Source organism: Haliotis rubra, unplaced genomic scaffold (genome assembly GCF_003918875.1).
Source record: "Haliotis rubra isolate DU_JTF1 unplaced genomic scaffold, ASM391887v1 Scf711, whole genome shotgun sequence".
NCBI lineage: Eukaryota > Metazoa > Mollusca > Gastropoda > Lepetellida > Haliotidae > Haliotis > Haliotis rubra.
In genome coordinates this window covers 288050-306303 of record NW_025767426.1, presented here as the reverse complement: position 1 = coordinate 306303, position 18254 = coordinate 288050, and the positions used below count along the sequence as shown (strand labels likewise).

General features: G+C 38.9%; 1 protein-coding gene across 1 annotated transcript in view; it reads left to right on the top strand.

Moving 5' to 3' along the window:
• LOC124259176 (misshapen-like kinase 1) overlaps nt 1-18254 on the top strand; it is a 186133-nt gene that overhangs the window by 25252 nt on the left and 142627 nt on the right. Inside the window, 1 exon segment of the mRNA XM_046693274.1 lies at nt 17954-18010. Coding sequence (XP_046549230.1) covers nt 17954-18010 — 57 coding nt within the window.

Sequence of the window (18254 nt, the reverse complement as noted above, 5' to 3'; positions counted from 1 at the left end):
TGGTCGGCTCGGAGTCAGTATAATGTGTCTGACTGGGGTATTCTTGCTTCACTGCGGCATGGTATCTCAGTGGGCTAGCACTATAAAACCAGCTTAAGTCTGGGCTAGTACAAGCAGCCGCACATACACATACACACGCATGCACATTGTCATATGAGCGAAATATTCTCAAGCACGACGTTAAACCCAATTTCTCCTCACCTCACCTCCATCCAAGACTGCAGTGAATAAGACAGTATTTTTGTGGGCTTGTCAATGGTGGCATATACTTCTCCTTCCAAAACATGTGTGGCATTACCTGCTAGTGCAGATGGAATGCTGGCTGTCTGGATACCTACATCAGTTCATGTACAAACCGTGTACAGACCAGCACACAATCAGCTGATTGCATTCGGTGTGCTCATGATCAGGCATACCAAGTGCCCAGAGTGGTGGAGCCTTGGGAGCTGGATGGAGATATACATGGAGAAGGATGTTAATATAGCTGTGTGGGGTCAATACTTCGGGAGGATACTTCAGTCAATCCTTTCTATTGTTAACTGTATACTCCATGGTTCATCCTTAATTTCTCAACTTGAAAGTGTTTTCATCGGGTCAGGAAATGTTTTAGTTGTTTTGCGACTGTTTGCAGGTTATCATTCACATTTGGTATTGGTCATTTTTCTAGGGTATTCAGTCAAGATTCTCAGTCAAACTGTATCCCTTCAAGAATTCAATTCATTATTCGCGATCACTAGAATCAAATATTCATGACTTATTAAAGGAGTGTTTTACTTCAGTTTGGATGTTATTGATCAAAGGGACATATTCGGAGTGGAATATATCCAAGTCAGGGAGGATAATAGTCAACACTGTTATATATTTGATTTGACAGTAATGTGGTAGCTGGTGTTTGTCATGATACATTTACACTGATAACATGATCAAAACATGTCAAAGAATATATTGTGTTATTGTTTCACTGAATATCATGAAGAATACATCAACTGCTGGTTGGTTATTGTAGCTGTTACCCAATATTTGGGATATCTATTATATTTACCTCATGGATTCGCAGCCCAAGTATTCAGAATATTGTAAAATCCTTTGGTCCAATCTATTGGTATTTTTAAGAGTAGGATATCTACAAGATGATTCTACTTAAAATAATGTGATACATGTGGTCACACCTTAGGCAATGGAGTTCAAAATTGAATTTGTTCACGCAGCAGAAAATGGGTACCCAGTGGGATAAGTCATGTGACTATTAATCTTCTAACAGGTTCAAATATATTTTAACGCACTTAGTGCAAATACACTGAGAATCTAGACTTTTCACACATTATGGTTGGGGTGATGGTAGCGATGATGATGGTGATGCTGCTGTTGCTGATGGTAGCGATGATGATGATGATGATGATGACAATAATGATGGCTTCTGCTGCTGGGTATGACAGCTGAAACACAATGAAACTGGCTGTGAATACTGTGTGATCATTTTGAATTAACATTTTGTGGTATATATTTATGTTTTGGCAAGATAAGTGATAGAGCTGGTAGGGCTTATTAGGCATATTATCTCGTCAGACATGATTAGATAAATTATACCATATTTGAAAAATAAACAGTATGAGAGATATCAGATACTTTGTAACAGAATAAAAGCTCTGCTTCAAAGGGATGATCTGCTGCCTGTAACTAATCAAGTCACCTGTTTCATGTTAACAATGATTATACTGGTCACATTGACGTGTTCCCTCTGAATGCATGTAGGCCTTGCCAGTCTGGGAACATCATTAGCTACTGGTACATGCAAGTTTGCTCAGGGCCGAGTTGGAAAAAAACAGCATGTGTAAAATGGAGACATGAATACCCAGCATTCCTCACTGTCTGTGTACATTTGCAATCAGCTGATCGTAGCATTGGTGGTGTTCATATCATTTTCATACATTTCCAGTCACTGCCTGGCAGCAGATCTCCTCCAAGATGATTTATACTGGGGACTGACATGGCTGTAGCATGCTCCAAACGCTCTTACATCACAGGGCTTAGGTTAGGCTGGGAAAGGTATTCACGCTATTTTTGTCATGTTTACTTTGCTTTGAACAGTGTCTACAGGAAAGGTGAAATTCACTTGACTGAAACTCCAAGTCCTTGTTAATTTGCTATGGAAGGAAATTTGCCAAGATGAAAATGGAAGGTGAAATAAAAGAATGTTTTATCATGGACAGACTCTGGGGGATTTAATATACTTTATTTGTGGGACAAAAGGTGTGATGTCATTAGATCAGCTCTGTGTTATGAAATTAAGAAATCATATTATCGAAACTGGAAAGGACAGTTTGGATCAATCCATAGAATTTTGACAGTTTTTGTTTTTGTTGAATGGTTCTGTGGAACATATCCAGAAATTATACAAGGGGCTCCTCAATAGTATAACACCATACATGACACTGAGCCAAGTCTCAATGAAGTAGTCATGTTGTCTGTTGTGTTTGCACATTACATTGTTTCCACCTGAAATACCTAGAGCTTACTCTTAAACACTGTCTCCACTTACCAGTTACTGGTTTCTATTTCAGTGCAAAACCTCTGTGTGATATTCCAAACCTGTACCGAAAGCAAAATATTGCCGTCTTTCTATTGTTTTCTTTATGCTTCCTGCTCATGAAGATCTGGCACAAATCACTATCAACCTGACACAACTAATATGGTGACATCTGCAAACTGAAGTAGTTCTGTATATATGTCAAACCATCCCTTGAATGAATCTTGTCCTTTATAGCTAAATGCTGTTATATTGCTGCCTTTGGTGTAAGCGGTGTGTTTTTACAGTTATACAACAGTTCTTCACAGAATCACAATGCCTTGTTATACAATGTCATAAAGTGTGTATGTTATTAACAGTTTAGTCAATGACTTAATGTCAGCCATTTCCTGCTCATATTGTTACTGAAAGAGGAAGTATTTTTTCCTGTTTGAGTTCAATTGTTATCTTTATTGACTGTACTCTACATTAACTTTAGGAAGGGCAGTTTGTATGAAACAGCTGAAGGAAACATTAGCTGACGGTTCAATATATCCTTCTTGTACGTTTTGTCTGGCATGTATGAATATGTCTGTCCCCTGATGATATAAATAGTGTAATGAACGGCATGCTCACTATTCACACCATGGTAATAGTGATTGCCCATAGAGTTCAAGCATCTTTTTGTTAATAATTATTTTGTTTTAAAATAGTTTTAAGAACTATTGAACATATTGGATATCCTGAGGCAATTTGTTGATATGAACAAAAATTGTGGTGCTATGGTTTTAGATATAGTGTAGACAGGTGGTTCCCTTGAAATTTAGTCTGTCAAGTTTTATCTAGTTTTTTCTCTTCAGGAAATTTTAGGCCATTGAGGAAAAGTTGGAACTGCTTCTGTTTTTGCATTAAATACAAACTCCTATTTCATTAAACTTATCATCTGAAGCTAAATTTAACCTGTCTCAAAAATCTTCATGGAATATTTTTGTCTTGTGTCCTGTGCTGTTTGTTTGACAATTGACAGTAGACTTGAAAGGTAAAGTAGAGCAAACTCAGGAGACCAAGCCCAAGATGAGACACATCTTACATCTATCCTGATAATCAGGACGTTGGGATGAAAACAGCAATATACATCATACTTCCCTGTTCACTGACTAGAACATTTGTTGAAGTCACATGAGAAATTGATTATGATTTACAGTGACTATGTAGAGGGGCATTACGACCACTTAGTTCCAGGCTACACATGGGGAGGCACTGTATACTCCATTGAGTGAAGGTGGAAAGAAATGGCCCACATACAATCTGTATCTGGTGAGGTGGGCAGGATGTCAAGGAGGAAAATGTGTCTGGATGTTAATACCTTCCGGACATGATTTGGGGTCGCCAGATGGGACCTGATCAGCCTTAGCGTGATATATTGTAGAATATCTCATAGCTGACTGACAGTAGAACATCGCTTAGTTGACTGATTGTAGAATATCACTTAGTTGACCGATTGTAGAATATCACTTAGCTGACTGACAGTAGAACATCACTTAGCTGACTGACTGTAGAACATCACTTAGCTGACTGACAGTAGAACATCACTTAGCTGACTGACAGTAGAACATCACTTAGCTGACTGACTGTAGAACATCACTTATTTGACTGACTGTAGAACATCCCTTAGCTGACTGACTGTAGAACATCACATAGCTGACTGACTGTAGAACATCACTTAGCTGACTGATTGTAGAACATCACTTAGCTGACTGACAGTAGAACATCACTTAGCTGACTGATTGTAGAACATCACTTAGCTGACTGACTAGAACATCACTTAGCTGACTGATTGTAGAACATCACTTAGCTGACTGACAGTAGCATAACTTAGCTGACTGATTGTAGAACATCACTTAGCTGACTGACAGTAGAACATCACTTTGCTGACTGACTGTAGAATATCACTTAGCTGACTGATAGTAGAACATCACTTAGCTGACTGACTGTAGAACATCACTTAGCTGACTGACAGTAGAACATCACTTAGCTGACTGACAGTAGAACATCACTTAGCTGACTGACTGTAGAACATCACTTAGCTGACTGACAGTAGAATATCACTTAGCTGACTGACAGTAGAATATCACTTAGCTGACTGACAGTAGAACATCACTTAGCTGACTGACTGTAGAACATCACTTAGCTGACTGACAGTAGAATATCACTGACAGTACTTAGCATATTCTGCTGGATATCATTTATTTGGTGGCCAAATTCTTGTTTATAATACATACCCTTCCAATGACAGCAGTGTTCACGAATGGTGTTTCAAAGTATCAGGACATTTGGTCCTGTAAGTTTTAGATGTCTGTCTGACCCACTGAAAATTCACAGGACCCATGGAATAAAGTCAAACATACATTTCAGATTTAACATTTCTTATAATTGGCACTGAAATTATTAACAAACATAATATTTATAAACAGCAAACAAGTGTTACATGTCACATACAACAACTTTAGTCAAAGTCATTGTGAAATATACAGTCAGACACTGGGGCCGGTGGGTTGTAGACTTCTATCGGACCGTTGGCAAATCTGCCAGATTTGTCACAGGGTCAGACACTATTTGTGAACACTGTGACAGGCTTGTCAAAACTGTGTGTGACCATAAATATTTATATTTTCCTTACACCAATTTAATTAGACTTTGAGTACAGTAAGACTCTTATGCTAAAACAGTATATCAACTCTAAATATGCAGGCAAAATACAGAATCCAGCCTAAGAAGAGAAATATCCTGCCAGATGTTAGACTGACATTAAGTCCCCGAAAGTTATCTTAGGCCAGACCAATTTTATTTCTTGTTTTACGGATGTTTGTACTCAGAAAACCTAAAGGCAGGAGGGAAAAAAATAAAAAATAAATAAATACTAAAAGTGTTTTACTTTTGGCAATTTATGAAGTGTATATGGGTCAGATCCATAAAACAAGAAAAAAAATTGGGCTGGCCTTATTTGAAAAAAATAATATATGTATATATACAGGAATTAGGAAATTTTGAAGTTTACTATTGATACAAGGACAGTGGCCCATTCTAAATTCAGAAAATGGCTAATAATCCTGAAAATGGCCCATTGTCAAAGTTCTCTATCCCAATCCCTGTATATATCTGCAAGATAAAAAAAAATTCCATATAGAACCCGAACAGTCCTTAATTTCAGCCCTGACACTGGGATATTTAGACTTACCCAAACCATTCCTGATATGAGTTGGGCCCCCTTTTAATTTATTCTCTCAAGTCTAAAAGACAAACTAGGATGATGTCTAAGGTTGGTGAATGAGTGTAGTTTTAGCAATATTCCAGCAATATCACTTTGGACACACCTAAATGTTCTTCACACATTGTGTCCATATGGGGAATCAAACCAGCCTCTTTGGTGTGATAAGGAAAAGCTTTAACTACTATTCTACCCCACTACCACGATACCCCTTTCTTAGCTGTTCAGGGGTGGAGGGGTAGCCTAGTGGTTAAAGCGTTGGCTCGTCACGCCGAAGACCCGGGTTCGAATCCCCACATGGGTACAATGTGTGAAGCCCATTTCTGGTGTTCCCCTGCCGTGATGTTGCTGGAATATTGCTAAAAGTGGTGTAAAACCAAACTCAGTCAGTCAGTCAGTCTTAGCTGTTCATATATTGTGGTGTATTTTGTTAATTGTTACTGTTTACTGAAGTGGTTGTGGGAGTATTTGGACACTGGTATAGCCAAATTCAGAAATAATGTCAATAACTGTCAGTAACCATCATCAGTTCTTTTTTATGCAGAGTCAACATAAAAATAAAACCAAAGAAATTCCGCAAAATCACTTGTATCACAGTCATCCCAGAATCTCCAATAGTCAGGCCTACCAAAGAAAACTTTCCCACTGTGCAGAAAAACGCAGAAAAGCCCACATTAATCGTGGAAATAACAACATAAACACATTACCTCGCTACTGAAACAGTAAAAACTGCAACGAAAAACTATGAAACTGCAACATTTTCATAGTTTTCATAGTTATCAGCAAACTTTGACCCCTACTGCACATGCGCATTACGATCCGGGCTTCTTTCTAATTTCCGAGCAACCATGAATCGCCTCGCGTACAAAAAGTATTTTATATGTCGAAATAATTGCTGTCAATCGTTTCATACGAATGGAAAGTAAACTAAACAAGTGTGCACACAAGTATCATGATGATATATGCCAAATTACACAACAGAAATACTTAAAAAGGAATGTAACTTTTGTCCAATCTGGAAAATGTCAACATGCGGTCGAGACTTCCTCTTCCATGGGCGCATGCGCAAAATTGAAGTTGCGGGCTCCTCGTTTTATGATGCAGTGTTAGCGATTTAAAGTTGCCGTTTTTAGTGTTTCAGTAGCGAGGTATTACGTTTATGTTGCTATTTCCACGATTAATGTGGGCTTTTCTGCATTTTTCTGCACAGGGGGAAAGTTTTCTTTGGTGGGCCTGATAGTGACTGGACCAAAATCAAACTCCAAATTCCATTCCATCCCATCCCTCAGCTTCAATTAAGGTCAATAAAGATAATGCAATTTCCAGGCACAAATGGGTGGAACTGTTCACACACAGACAATCTGGTCATCACTGCTTGCTGAGTGCATGTCTAATGTAATTCATTGACTTCTTCAGTCCAGCCTGTGTAGCCACATTTAATAGGGGCCTAGTGCAGCGTCAGTACCAGAATATGTCGAGCCTAACAACTAAGTAACAAGGGATGGCTTGAGGTACTGATATGAACATTTGTTTGATGTCACAACCTTACTCATCTTACTCATCTTTTAATAAAAATATCGTCATATGAGCAAAATATTCTCCAGTACGAGGTTAATTAAGAAATACAGTTCGCTCTACCACAGTGTTCACGAATAGCGTCTGACCCTCTGACAAATCTGGCAGATTTGCCAACGGTCCGATAGAAGTCTACAACCCGCCGGCCCCAGTGTCTGACTGTATATTTCACAATGACTTTGACTGAAGTTATATGGGGCATGTGACACCTGTTTGCTGTTTATAAATCTAATGTTAATTTCAGTGCCGATTATAAGAAATGCTAAATCTGAAGTGTGTGTTTAATTTTATTCTATGGGTCCTGTGAATTTTCAATGGGTCAGACAGACATCTGAAACTTACAGGACCCAATGTCTTGTTCCTTTGAAACACGATTCGTGAACACTGCTACCACCATGTATAGTGTAATAAAACACACTTTCGCCCTGAACTATTATAGTTAAAGTACGAGGACGCTTGCGTCCGAGTGCTTTAACGTTATAATAGTTCAGTTCGCTGAAAACTTGAGTCGAATTGACATATTTTAACCGTCGTAAAACATAAAAGTAATGTTTCCACCAGTGATGTTATCTGTGTGAAGCAACTGCAAACCAAGAAACGGGATGCAACGGAGTAGTTTACTGTAGGAGGCCGTACACGAGGCGATGACAACTGACATGCATCGTGACGTCGCTTACATTGTGACGTAATGTAATAATGGTTCGATTACGAGGGGACAGACTAGAATGGCGCAGTGACAGGATAACGTCATACAATTGTTACAACAAACAAACAAACAAACATATATTTATTGACTGAAGTGTTTAGCTCTGTTTTGTATTTTAGAACAATGACCGTCTTTCAAAAGATTCTTATGAAATGAAATGTTCCAAATTTGTCCCGAGTGTGCTAATGCCTTTTATCAAACTTGCTGCCAGTAGATTTGATTGCCATTCGTGTCCATTAAAGGATCAGTAGTTGTTTGATGGTTTCTTTTCCAAATGGAGAATACTTCTTGAACTACACATCATACTAAACTATTTTTCCTTATCCTGACTCATGCTCTTTTTGCTTGTCTTCTTCTTCTTGCGAACATAGTGGAACACTTGTATCTCCCTAATTGAAGCTCCCTTCAATTTAAAATCACTAATTAGTATTCACCACGGTTACCTCCTTTCCACAAGCGCGGGAACGAGGGCGCCACCTCTACCCATGTGCCTCACTCTCTCCTTCTTCGCCCAGTGAGCTGGACGTGAGAGCGCCTGTGTCTCCCGACACACTATATCCTTTGATTATATTTAGTTAGTTACCTCGTATAGACATCTATAGAGGTTTAGCTAGTATCCTTCAACGATTATATATTGATATTTAGTCGCTTTTCTACAGTTTATTCACGGGACGCCGTGTTTGTTTTTCAGTGGATTACGCTGATGAAAATTCTGTACTATTGCAGATTACGCTTTTTATGCTGCTGCTGATCCACCTTTAATATGATGTACGGCCCATGTTTATTATATTCACATTGCAGTTGCGGTACTAATTTATCCAATTCTACCTCTTTATTAATATTTACTTTATGCTTGGCACGCATTGCGCAGATAGGTCGCGTGATGCAGAGTCTAGTATGACTGATACACGGAACCCTCGCCAGTCTACTGCTGTTGGTCAATTCCCCCCCGTGTGGTGTTCCGCTAGAGTGGTGGAGAGGTGTGGGACGAGTCCGCCATCTCCAAGAAGCATTCTGCTTCCCCAGACATCCCATCGCCGCAGCAGAAGACTAGAGGGTTTTTCTACTACATCTCAACAACCGGTGACCGCTCCCATCGAATTTTGGGCCTGTATGATGATCAGCCGGTCATCATACCGATGTACATCAAAGATTGACCGATGTCGCACAGATCAGCATGCAGCCTGATGTACCAACGCGATATGCCATGATCGCCCTGAGGGTCCCATCATTACCAACACTCAACGCAGACGCCGCACACCCAGGGCAGCGCCGACCTCTGAGGGAAAATCAACGAAGTCTACTAGGACTTTCTCAACCGAGATTGTTCCAGCCGATGACCTGGACCTCTACGATGATCAGCTGATCATCATCCCCGACGCACGCCACAAGAAACGACCGGGACAGCTACAACGACATCAGCAGAGATCACCATGCAGCCTGATGCCTCTACACTGATGTCGGACGATTTTCCGTGGACCCTCCATTAACACCGCAGATAAAGCACCGACGCACCTCGCCGCAGACCATCCCAGAAGACATGATGCGACAAATTATGAACATCATGGAGGACCAATATCTGCGTAGCAGGGTCCGAAGTTTTCGCCAAGGCTCCAACGTGAGACAGCACCCCAGAGGCACCCCCGCCAACGAGCAGCCAGGACGATGTCACCTTCGCTGGCGGAAGTCACGGACCACCTTGACGAAGGACCTAGATGTACAGCCTTCGCTAAGGCCTTCGGCGGAAAGGACCTAGATGTACAGCCTTCGCTGGCGCGGAAAGAACCTAGATACAGCCTTCGCGAAGGACTTCGCGAAGGCAGGATAGATCATCACCTTATGCGGTTTCATCCCTAGATGTGGACTCGACCATCAGACATCACGGAAGCCTTCGCTGAAGGTCATATCGCTGCTCCTCGACCGACGCGAGAGGAAGCTTCGCTAAGGCATGCGCCGGCGGACACCTGAATCCAGATCATCATCATCTAGAAGGACATCGAGGGACTATACAAGAGCTTCACAAACTATCAACGCTCCCCTCACAAGTCTCCGAAGATCAACCCATAGACAAGTTGATCATCGATATCAAGTATAAGAACTACAATCGTATATTGGTTCTGTTGAATCCATGACGAGACGATGTTCGCTGGCCTAAATAGATCTAGAACGATCAATTAGACACTTATCACCAGACTTCGTGAACACGACTTCTGAATATGATAAGATGATCCATGCGCCATACTTAGGCAAGCGCCACGATCCCACATCCTGTTAAACACAGAGGCTGTTCACTTAAACAAGCCATATATATATTTATATATATATATATATATATATACTAATCGGGCTTTGATTCGACACCTTCGCGATGGTCGCTAAGGCTAAGTGGCTCCAAGTCTACTTCACCCAGAAGATCTAGAAGGGATACTTCGAGAACTTCGCTAAGTCTCCGGCGCTCACCGAGGAAGTCTCCTCCAAGGTTTCCATATACTAGCCACTCGCCATATATAGCTACTCGTCAGTCCGTTCAAGACGCCGCATAAGTTGATTATCAACTGTATGCCAGATGCCGCCTATAAGCCTACGCCAAGATAATTGCTCAGGCTATTTACAACACAGAACGCCGCTGTATTATTAGTCAACGACATTTCATAGATCTTCACAGAAATCAACTATTCCGTGATAAATTGCTAATATACAACCCGGACGACGATACGATTATCTACATGCGACCATTACGCATATCTGCAGACAATTCAATATCGAAATTGAACAGCAGCCTTGTTACAGCCAGTATAACTCTTTAATCGCCAAAGTTTCTGAGAAGAAATATGTACAACAAGTTCAACGCTAATTCTACAATTATGACGATACATTCATGTATACAGTCTACAAGCTCACAACTTGCAAGTTGTTTATACCCTTATATATAAGGAAGTCGGAATTATATTCAAAACTGAAATTACTTTCAACGACAACCAGGAAAATAACCTACCCAGCATAAAATTACAGAGCGAGATATTTCATACCGGAGGTTTCACAAGGTTACCATTAACCCTCAAACACGTGGTCACTGGATAACTTCGAAGCTACGGTGAAGACCGACGCTTATGCTAATATCAACGACGACAAGAATTTATTCAAGGTGGGTTTTTTCCCGCTACACCGGTGACATCACAGCTGGGTATTATACAGAATCAAAATGCCTTGTTCTGATTGGACCGCTGAGGGACAACGACCTACACAGAGGTCGATCTCTATTCACAGTTCAAGACTTACGCCACAAGTGACAACTATATATCAGTGAACGAGCAAGCCTCATTACAGTCCAGTTAACCTGAACATTCATGATTAGACTGCCTTCTTCAAGATAGAGACCTCCCCTGTCAAGTTAAGACGAGGGATCGGCAGTCAGGCTGCATTTTACATAAAGTTCAACGAGGACAGACACACCTGGTTGTGCACCTACATCGCCAAGGACTTCGCAGCTTAATTACCTAGACGAAAGATACAAGTGGATCTAAATCCACAGCGCTTCAGACTACAGCTGAATTTCATCAAGCGACTAACACAACTAGATGGTTAGTAAACCTACTAAACTTCTGTTTGGAGAATAAACGGAAATTTCACGCCCAACCTGGGATATGAATATAGTGCTCCAACACCTCACAAGTGAGGTTTATGAACACGCTTGGATGACATACTTGGACCCCATGATAATGATGATTCTATCAAGATGGCCAGCAAGAGCACTGTAAATTTATCTCCACCAAACCAAACAGGAGTAAAAATGCAACAGATTATTTCCTCTATCATCAACTTACGCAGAGAGAAGTCTCATGTACTATATCTCCATTTGATCAGAACTGTCATACTACGTGCATATGCGGATGGACCTATTCCGACCCTCCATGAGCTTAATACTCATGATATTATAGCTTAACTTCTACAATTGTTCCACACAAATGTGATTGAAATATTGGAGGGTTTATTTCTGAGATCCGATATGGTGGTTGCAAACCATTATCTGAGAGATATCACCACCGAGGACGCCCCAGGTATACACCAATTCGATCCCATGGTCCTCGCAGACAACAGCTGACAGTTCTCGGAGAAGATAAGTCAATCTAACAGATTTTTACTTATCTTATAACAATACTAAATAGCTTCATGCTATATATAATTTACTTAAGTTCCTTTTATCATCACAGTACTATGATTATTACATCATACAATATATAAGTTAACAACTCTACAGAGTTTGTTATTATATATATTTACCTTAAGTTATTCATATCTTAAGAGTAATATTATGGTTACATGATAAATGCATCAGCTAACAAACTCTACAGAGTTTTTGGCTATTTTATACATAGCTTAAGTTAATTAAGCTAACAAACTCTAATGGAGTTTTACTATTATATAGGTAACTTAAGCTAATTATACCTTAAGCATAGTACTATACTCATATTATTAAAATATATTGGCTAACAAACTCTAAGGAGTTTTGCTATTATATAGGTAGCTTAAGCTTATTCATATCTTAAGCTTAGTACTATGTTTATATCATATAAGTAGATTAGCTAACAAACTCTAAAGAGTTTTTGCTATTTGGCTTAAGTATCATCATATTTCTAAGCAATATGGTTATATTATAACATGTATTAGCTAACAAACTCTACAGAGTTTTAGCTATTATATATGTAACTTAAGCTTATTCATATCTTAAGCTTAGTACTATGTTTATATCATATAGGTATATTAGCTATCAAAACTCTAAAAAGAGGGTTTTGCTATTATATATTTCGCTTAAGTTTCATCATATTTTAAGCTTTATAGTTACATTATAACATGTATTAGCTAACAAACTCTACGGAGTTCTTGCTATTATATATGTAGCTTAAGTTTTCCTTCATAAGCTCAATACTAGGTTTATATCATAGCTAACAAACTCTAAAGGGTTGTTTTCATTATTATACAATTAGCTTAAGTTTTCATCATATCTTAAGCAGTATGGTTACATTATAAAGGTATAGCTAACAAAACTCGACGGAGTTTTGTTATTATATATATATAGCTTAAGTTTCATCATAACTTAAGCTCAGTACTATAAGCTTAGTACTATGGTTACACTATAAACATATTAGCTAATAAACTCTACAGAGTTTTTTGGCTATTATATATGTAGCTTAAGTTAATAATATCTTAAGCACAATACTATACTCATATTGTAAAATATATTAGCTAACAAACTCTACGGAGTTCTGCTATTATATATGTTGCTTAAGTTCATTATATCTTAAGCACACTACTATACTCATATTGTAAAATATATTAGCTAACAAACTCTACGGAGTTTTGCTATTATATATGTAGCTTAAGTTAATTATATCTTAAGCTCAGTACTATACTAATATTATAAATATATATTAGCTAACAAACTCTACAGAGTTTGGCTATTATATATGTAGCTTAAGTTAATTATAGCTTAAGCACAGTACTATACTCATATTATAAAAATATATTAGCTAACAAACTCTACAGAGTTTGGCTATTATATATGTAGCTTAAGTTAATTATAGCTTAAGCACAGTACTATACTCATATTATAAAAATATATTAGCTAACAAACTCTACAGAGTTTTTGCTATTATATATGTAGCTAAAGCTTATTCATATCTTAAGCTCAGCATTATATCTATATCATATAAGTATATTAATTAACAAACTCTAAAGAGTTTGCTATTATATAATTAGCTTAAGTTTAATCATATCTTAAGCTTAGTACTATGTTATATCTTAAAGTATTTTAGCTAACAAACTCTAAGGAGTTTATACTAGCATATTAACAAGCTTAAGTCTATTAGTCTTAAGCATTGTATTAATGTTATATATACTTTATCATAATAAGTACATGGTAATAACCTTTATATGGCAGCTGATAAGTTAGCAGCAGGAATTCATCAATTCAGTGCCTTTATGAAGTTCCCATAGGGTTATTACAATCATCACAGTTCAAATCACTAATTATTAAAAATCCAAAGTATTAGATATTCCCACCTCCGTTCAGTAGGATGCTACAAGCAAAGAGATGAGTCAGGATAAGGAAAAATATGTAATTTTGGAGTAAAATTGATATTTTATACTTATCCTGACTCATGAGGTCAGCCCTCCCATCCTCCCCAAATAACACTTTGGATTTCCCTGTAAATTCAAATGTTGGGCTCAGTATATGAGGAGAGAGTGAGGCACATGGGTAGAGGTGGCGCCCTCGTTCCCGCGCTTGTGGAAAGGAGGTAACTCGTGGTGAATACTAATTAGTGATTTTAAATTGAAGGGAGCTTCAATTAGGGAGATACAAGTGTTCCACTATGTTCGCAAGAAGAAGAAGACAAGCAAAAAGAGCATGAGTCAGGATAAGTATAAAATATCAATTTTACTCCAAAAATTACATTATTGGTCGGAGACAGATAATGAAACATGGTACCACAAGTTGACCCCCCATGGTTTTCATAGTTTTCAGTTTTGATAATCTACAAATGTTGTATATGTAAGGAGTAATAGTGGATATTGGTATTTTACAATCCGTGATAATCTTTAGTCTGAATGCTCTTGAAGAATTCCAGGTGTGGGTATCCATGTAACAGCGCCAAGAGTAGCACTTTGTGTGAAACATTCTCAGAAATGGCATCCAGTGGTGGATAGACAATGCTGTGTGGTTGATATAACACTCTATCACCATATCCTGCAATGTAGACTGTCTGCACTATTTATCACCCACTATAAGTAATTTATTTATGCTGCCTTTCCCATCTGGGTTCCTGCCTGATAGAGGTAGTTGTCAGGTGGAGAGTTGGTAACAGCTGATGTTTTTTTCCGGTGAATAGACGCAAAATTTGTTACTTCAGCAAGGAATGTGCAGGCTTCAGGATAATGTTCCTTGATGGTGAATATTATGGTTACATATATTCACTCAGTATACGACCGCCACCGTGGTGTAGTGGTTAGAGCGTCCGCCCGGAGCGCGGAAGGTCGCGGGTTCGATCCCCGACCGCGTCATACCAAAAGACTTTAAAATGTGGTACTTTTTGGTCCCTGTCTGGCTCTCGGCATTAATGGGTACAACAAGGACTGGTCGGCTCGAAGTCAGTATAATGTGTCTGAGTGGGGTATTCATGCTTCACTGCGGCATGGTATCTCAGTGGGCTAGCACTATAAAACCAGCTTAAGTCTGGACTAGTACAAGCAGCCGCACATACACATACACACGCATGCACGTCGTCATATGAGCGAAATATTCTCAAGCACGACGTAAAACCCAATTTCACCTCACCTCACCTCACTCAGTATACGATTCTTGTTGGAGAGGTTCATACAAGTACTTGTCTATTTTTTGTCATCGGTTCCCAAATGCACAGGTTGATGCTCATGCTGTTGATCGCTGGATTGTCTGGTCCAGACTCGATTATTTACAGACTGCCGGAATATAGCTGGAATATTGCTGAGTGCGGCATAAAACTAACCTTACTCTCTCACTCACTCACTCACTCACTCACTCACTCACTATTTGTCTATTGTACCAATGTGGTGAGACTTCAGGTATAGACACCATCAGTCATGTCATTTGGGCGGTGGGGTAGCCTAGTGGTTAAAGCATTGGCTCATCACGCCGAAGACCCGGGTTCGAATTCCCACATGGGTACAATGTGTGAAGCCCATTTCTGGTGTTCCCCCACCGTGATGTTGCTGGAATATTGCTAAAAGTGGCGTAAAACCAAACTCAGTCAGTCAGTCATGTCGTAGTAGTCTACACCTCATTGTGTTTGTGACATTACTAAATTCTGCGACAAAACTGGTCTATTATCAGTGCTGGCTATATGAATAGATCACAGAGATCGATCATCGTCAACTAAATATCAATCAATAATCAATAAATAATGCAGGAGTAACTCTGAACGGAAAAGAAAAGGAATTTTTTAAGGAATCAACTTATTTCACATTACTGTTGAGCAATAAGATATTTATGCATGGATTACCAACAAGAACAGCATTGAGAACAGTATTTACAAGTGGCCCATGAATACAGACATAACATTGGGTATTGCCACATGTCACATGTGTAAATTAGAACATTCTTCCCCCACAGTAGATAACTAAAGACATTATTGATGACACAGTTAATGCATCAATAATTGTTAATAATTCAGCTGACAAATACATCTTATTATCTGTTCATTCAGCCCACCTAACTATCTATATTGTTGTTATTTTGAGACTATTTTGATTATTTTGAGATTGCATCTGAACCTGTGCCACTGCCTTTCTTCCACATAAAAACTGGCTGTATTCACATGCCTGTTTTGAAGCCATTAAATCCATTCACTTCTCACTTTTCAGACCATTATTCACTTAAATCATCATTTTATTACAAGAGTTCATGATTTAAATGAGGTGGCCACCTCACAAGCAAGTAAATATATTTGAGAACTCCTTCAAGCAGTGCTCCCTGCAACTGCTTGTCAGTATGTGTTGCTGAAATTTCACATTTTCAGACTAATTCTTTAGAAATCTGTCAACTGAAAAGACTTGCAGTGGTGATCGAGGGTTGTATGAGAATAGAATTAAAACCAACACTTAAAAGTGCCACTTAATAGATTCTGTTGTGTGGTCATTTAAGACGTGGGGAAGCTTTGATACCTGTCTGGTTTTGAAAGTCTAACAGGAATGCCCAAGATGGATGTATTGTTTGTGAAAAACGGTGCTGAGTGTTTAATGGGTGTGAGGGGTGACTCCATTTCACCACTCACTAACTGTATACAAAGTGTCGTGACGAACGCAAGGCCGACACAAGTGATACAGACCAGCTTTACCAAGTAACACCACGAGGAAGTGAGACAGTGCGTCTGTTGTATGAATTTGAATTAGGACGTCTATGTACTTTATACACGCCTACGGAAAGAATTTAAGAACTTAAAAAATTAAGACGCTTGGTAGACTGCTTAAAGAGTTGAGGGACTTTAGACTATCTGTGAAACACTGTGATGTTGTGTGTTGTCAGGGACTGGTTGTGCTCTGTGGTACTGTCATGGTGGACAGTTTTAAATAGGTGGAGACTTGTGGGATTGTAGGTGCAGCAAAGATGTTGGTCAGCTGTACAGATGTCAGAACTAGATATTATAGATTGAGGTGACCTGACCGTCTTGATGAAACTATGATATTTGGTTGCCTCCACTATAGTAAAAGGATTGAAACTGGCAGATTGTGCAGGTCAAATACAAGTTATATAAAATGTGCAATTAAATATTGTATGATTTTTGTACTTTGTAAGTCCAACTTACAGTGCATTAATTATAATTAAATTGTACAAAAATATTATAATAAAACATTGATAGACTAGAGAAGGACTCTCTTCTTGGAATATATATTTAAAAATACAAATTGTGATGATGATGATGATGATGATGATGATGATGATGATGAAGGGATATCCTTGTAAATATATAGATTAGAGATCTGTTAGATGTGTTCTGACATTAAGCGTGCTCTGTTGCACAAATGTTCCATTGAAGAATGATGGATGTGCATGTCTTCTACCCTTACACTACTTTATTAATTGATGTTGGTCGTATATTTGACCATGATACCAATGCCTGTGTTCATCTGAGAAGCAGGAGCACGGTTTGAAATGTTGAAGTAATTTTGACATGTACAAGCATCAATTACAGCCACTATTAGCATGTGGACTGGAACATTTAGCTGGGTCGCTGTGACCTTGTCTAAGCCTAAACACTCCTTGTCTGTGTGAAGGCTTTACATGCTGCTGTGTGTCAGCCAGCCTCCCTCCCTCCCCACATGTATGTGACCCTTCACCTCTGACCGATTGTTGCATCTATTTCAGGGTCGCCACACAAAAACTGGACAGCTGGCAGCTATTAAGGTTATGAATGTGACCGAGGTAAGAAATGAGGCAATAGAATAAAATAGAGTGTTAAAAATGGGTAATATGTGAACTGAAAAAAAATTATCTGAAAGGAATGAATGCATGTTTAATTTTATTTTGCATGCACTGACGTTTACAGTACCAGACAATACGTAAGCTGCCCCAATGAAACCGTCACTCAGTAATACAACAGATATCACCTTGTACTGTTTCTTTTACTCTCACAGTGGCAGTTATGTGGTGGTCCTTACAAAATATA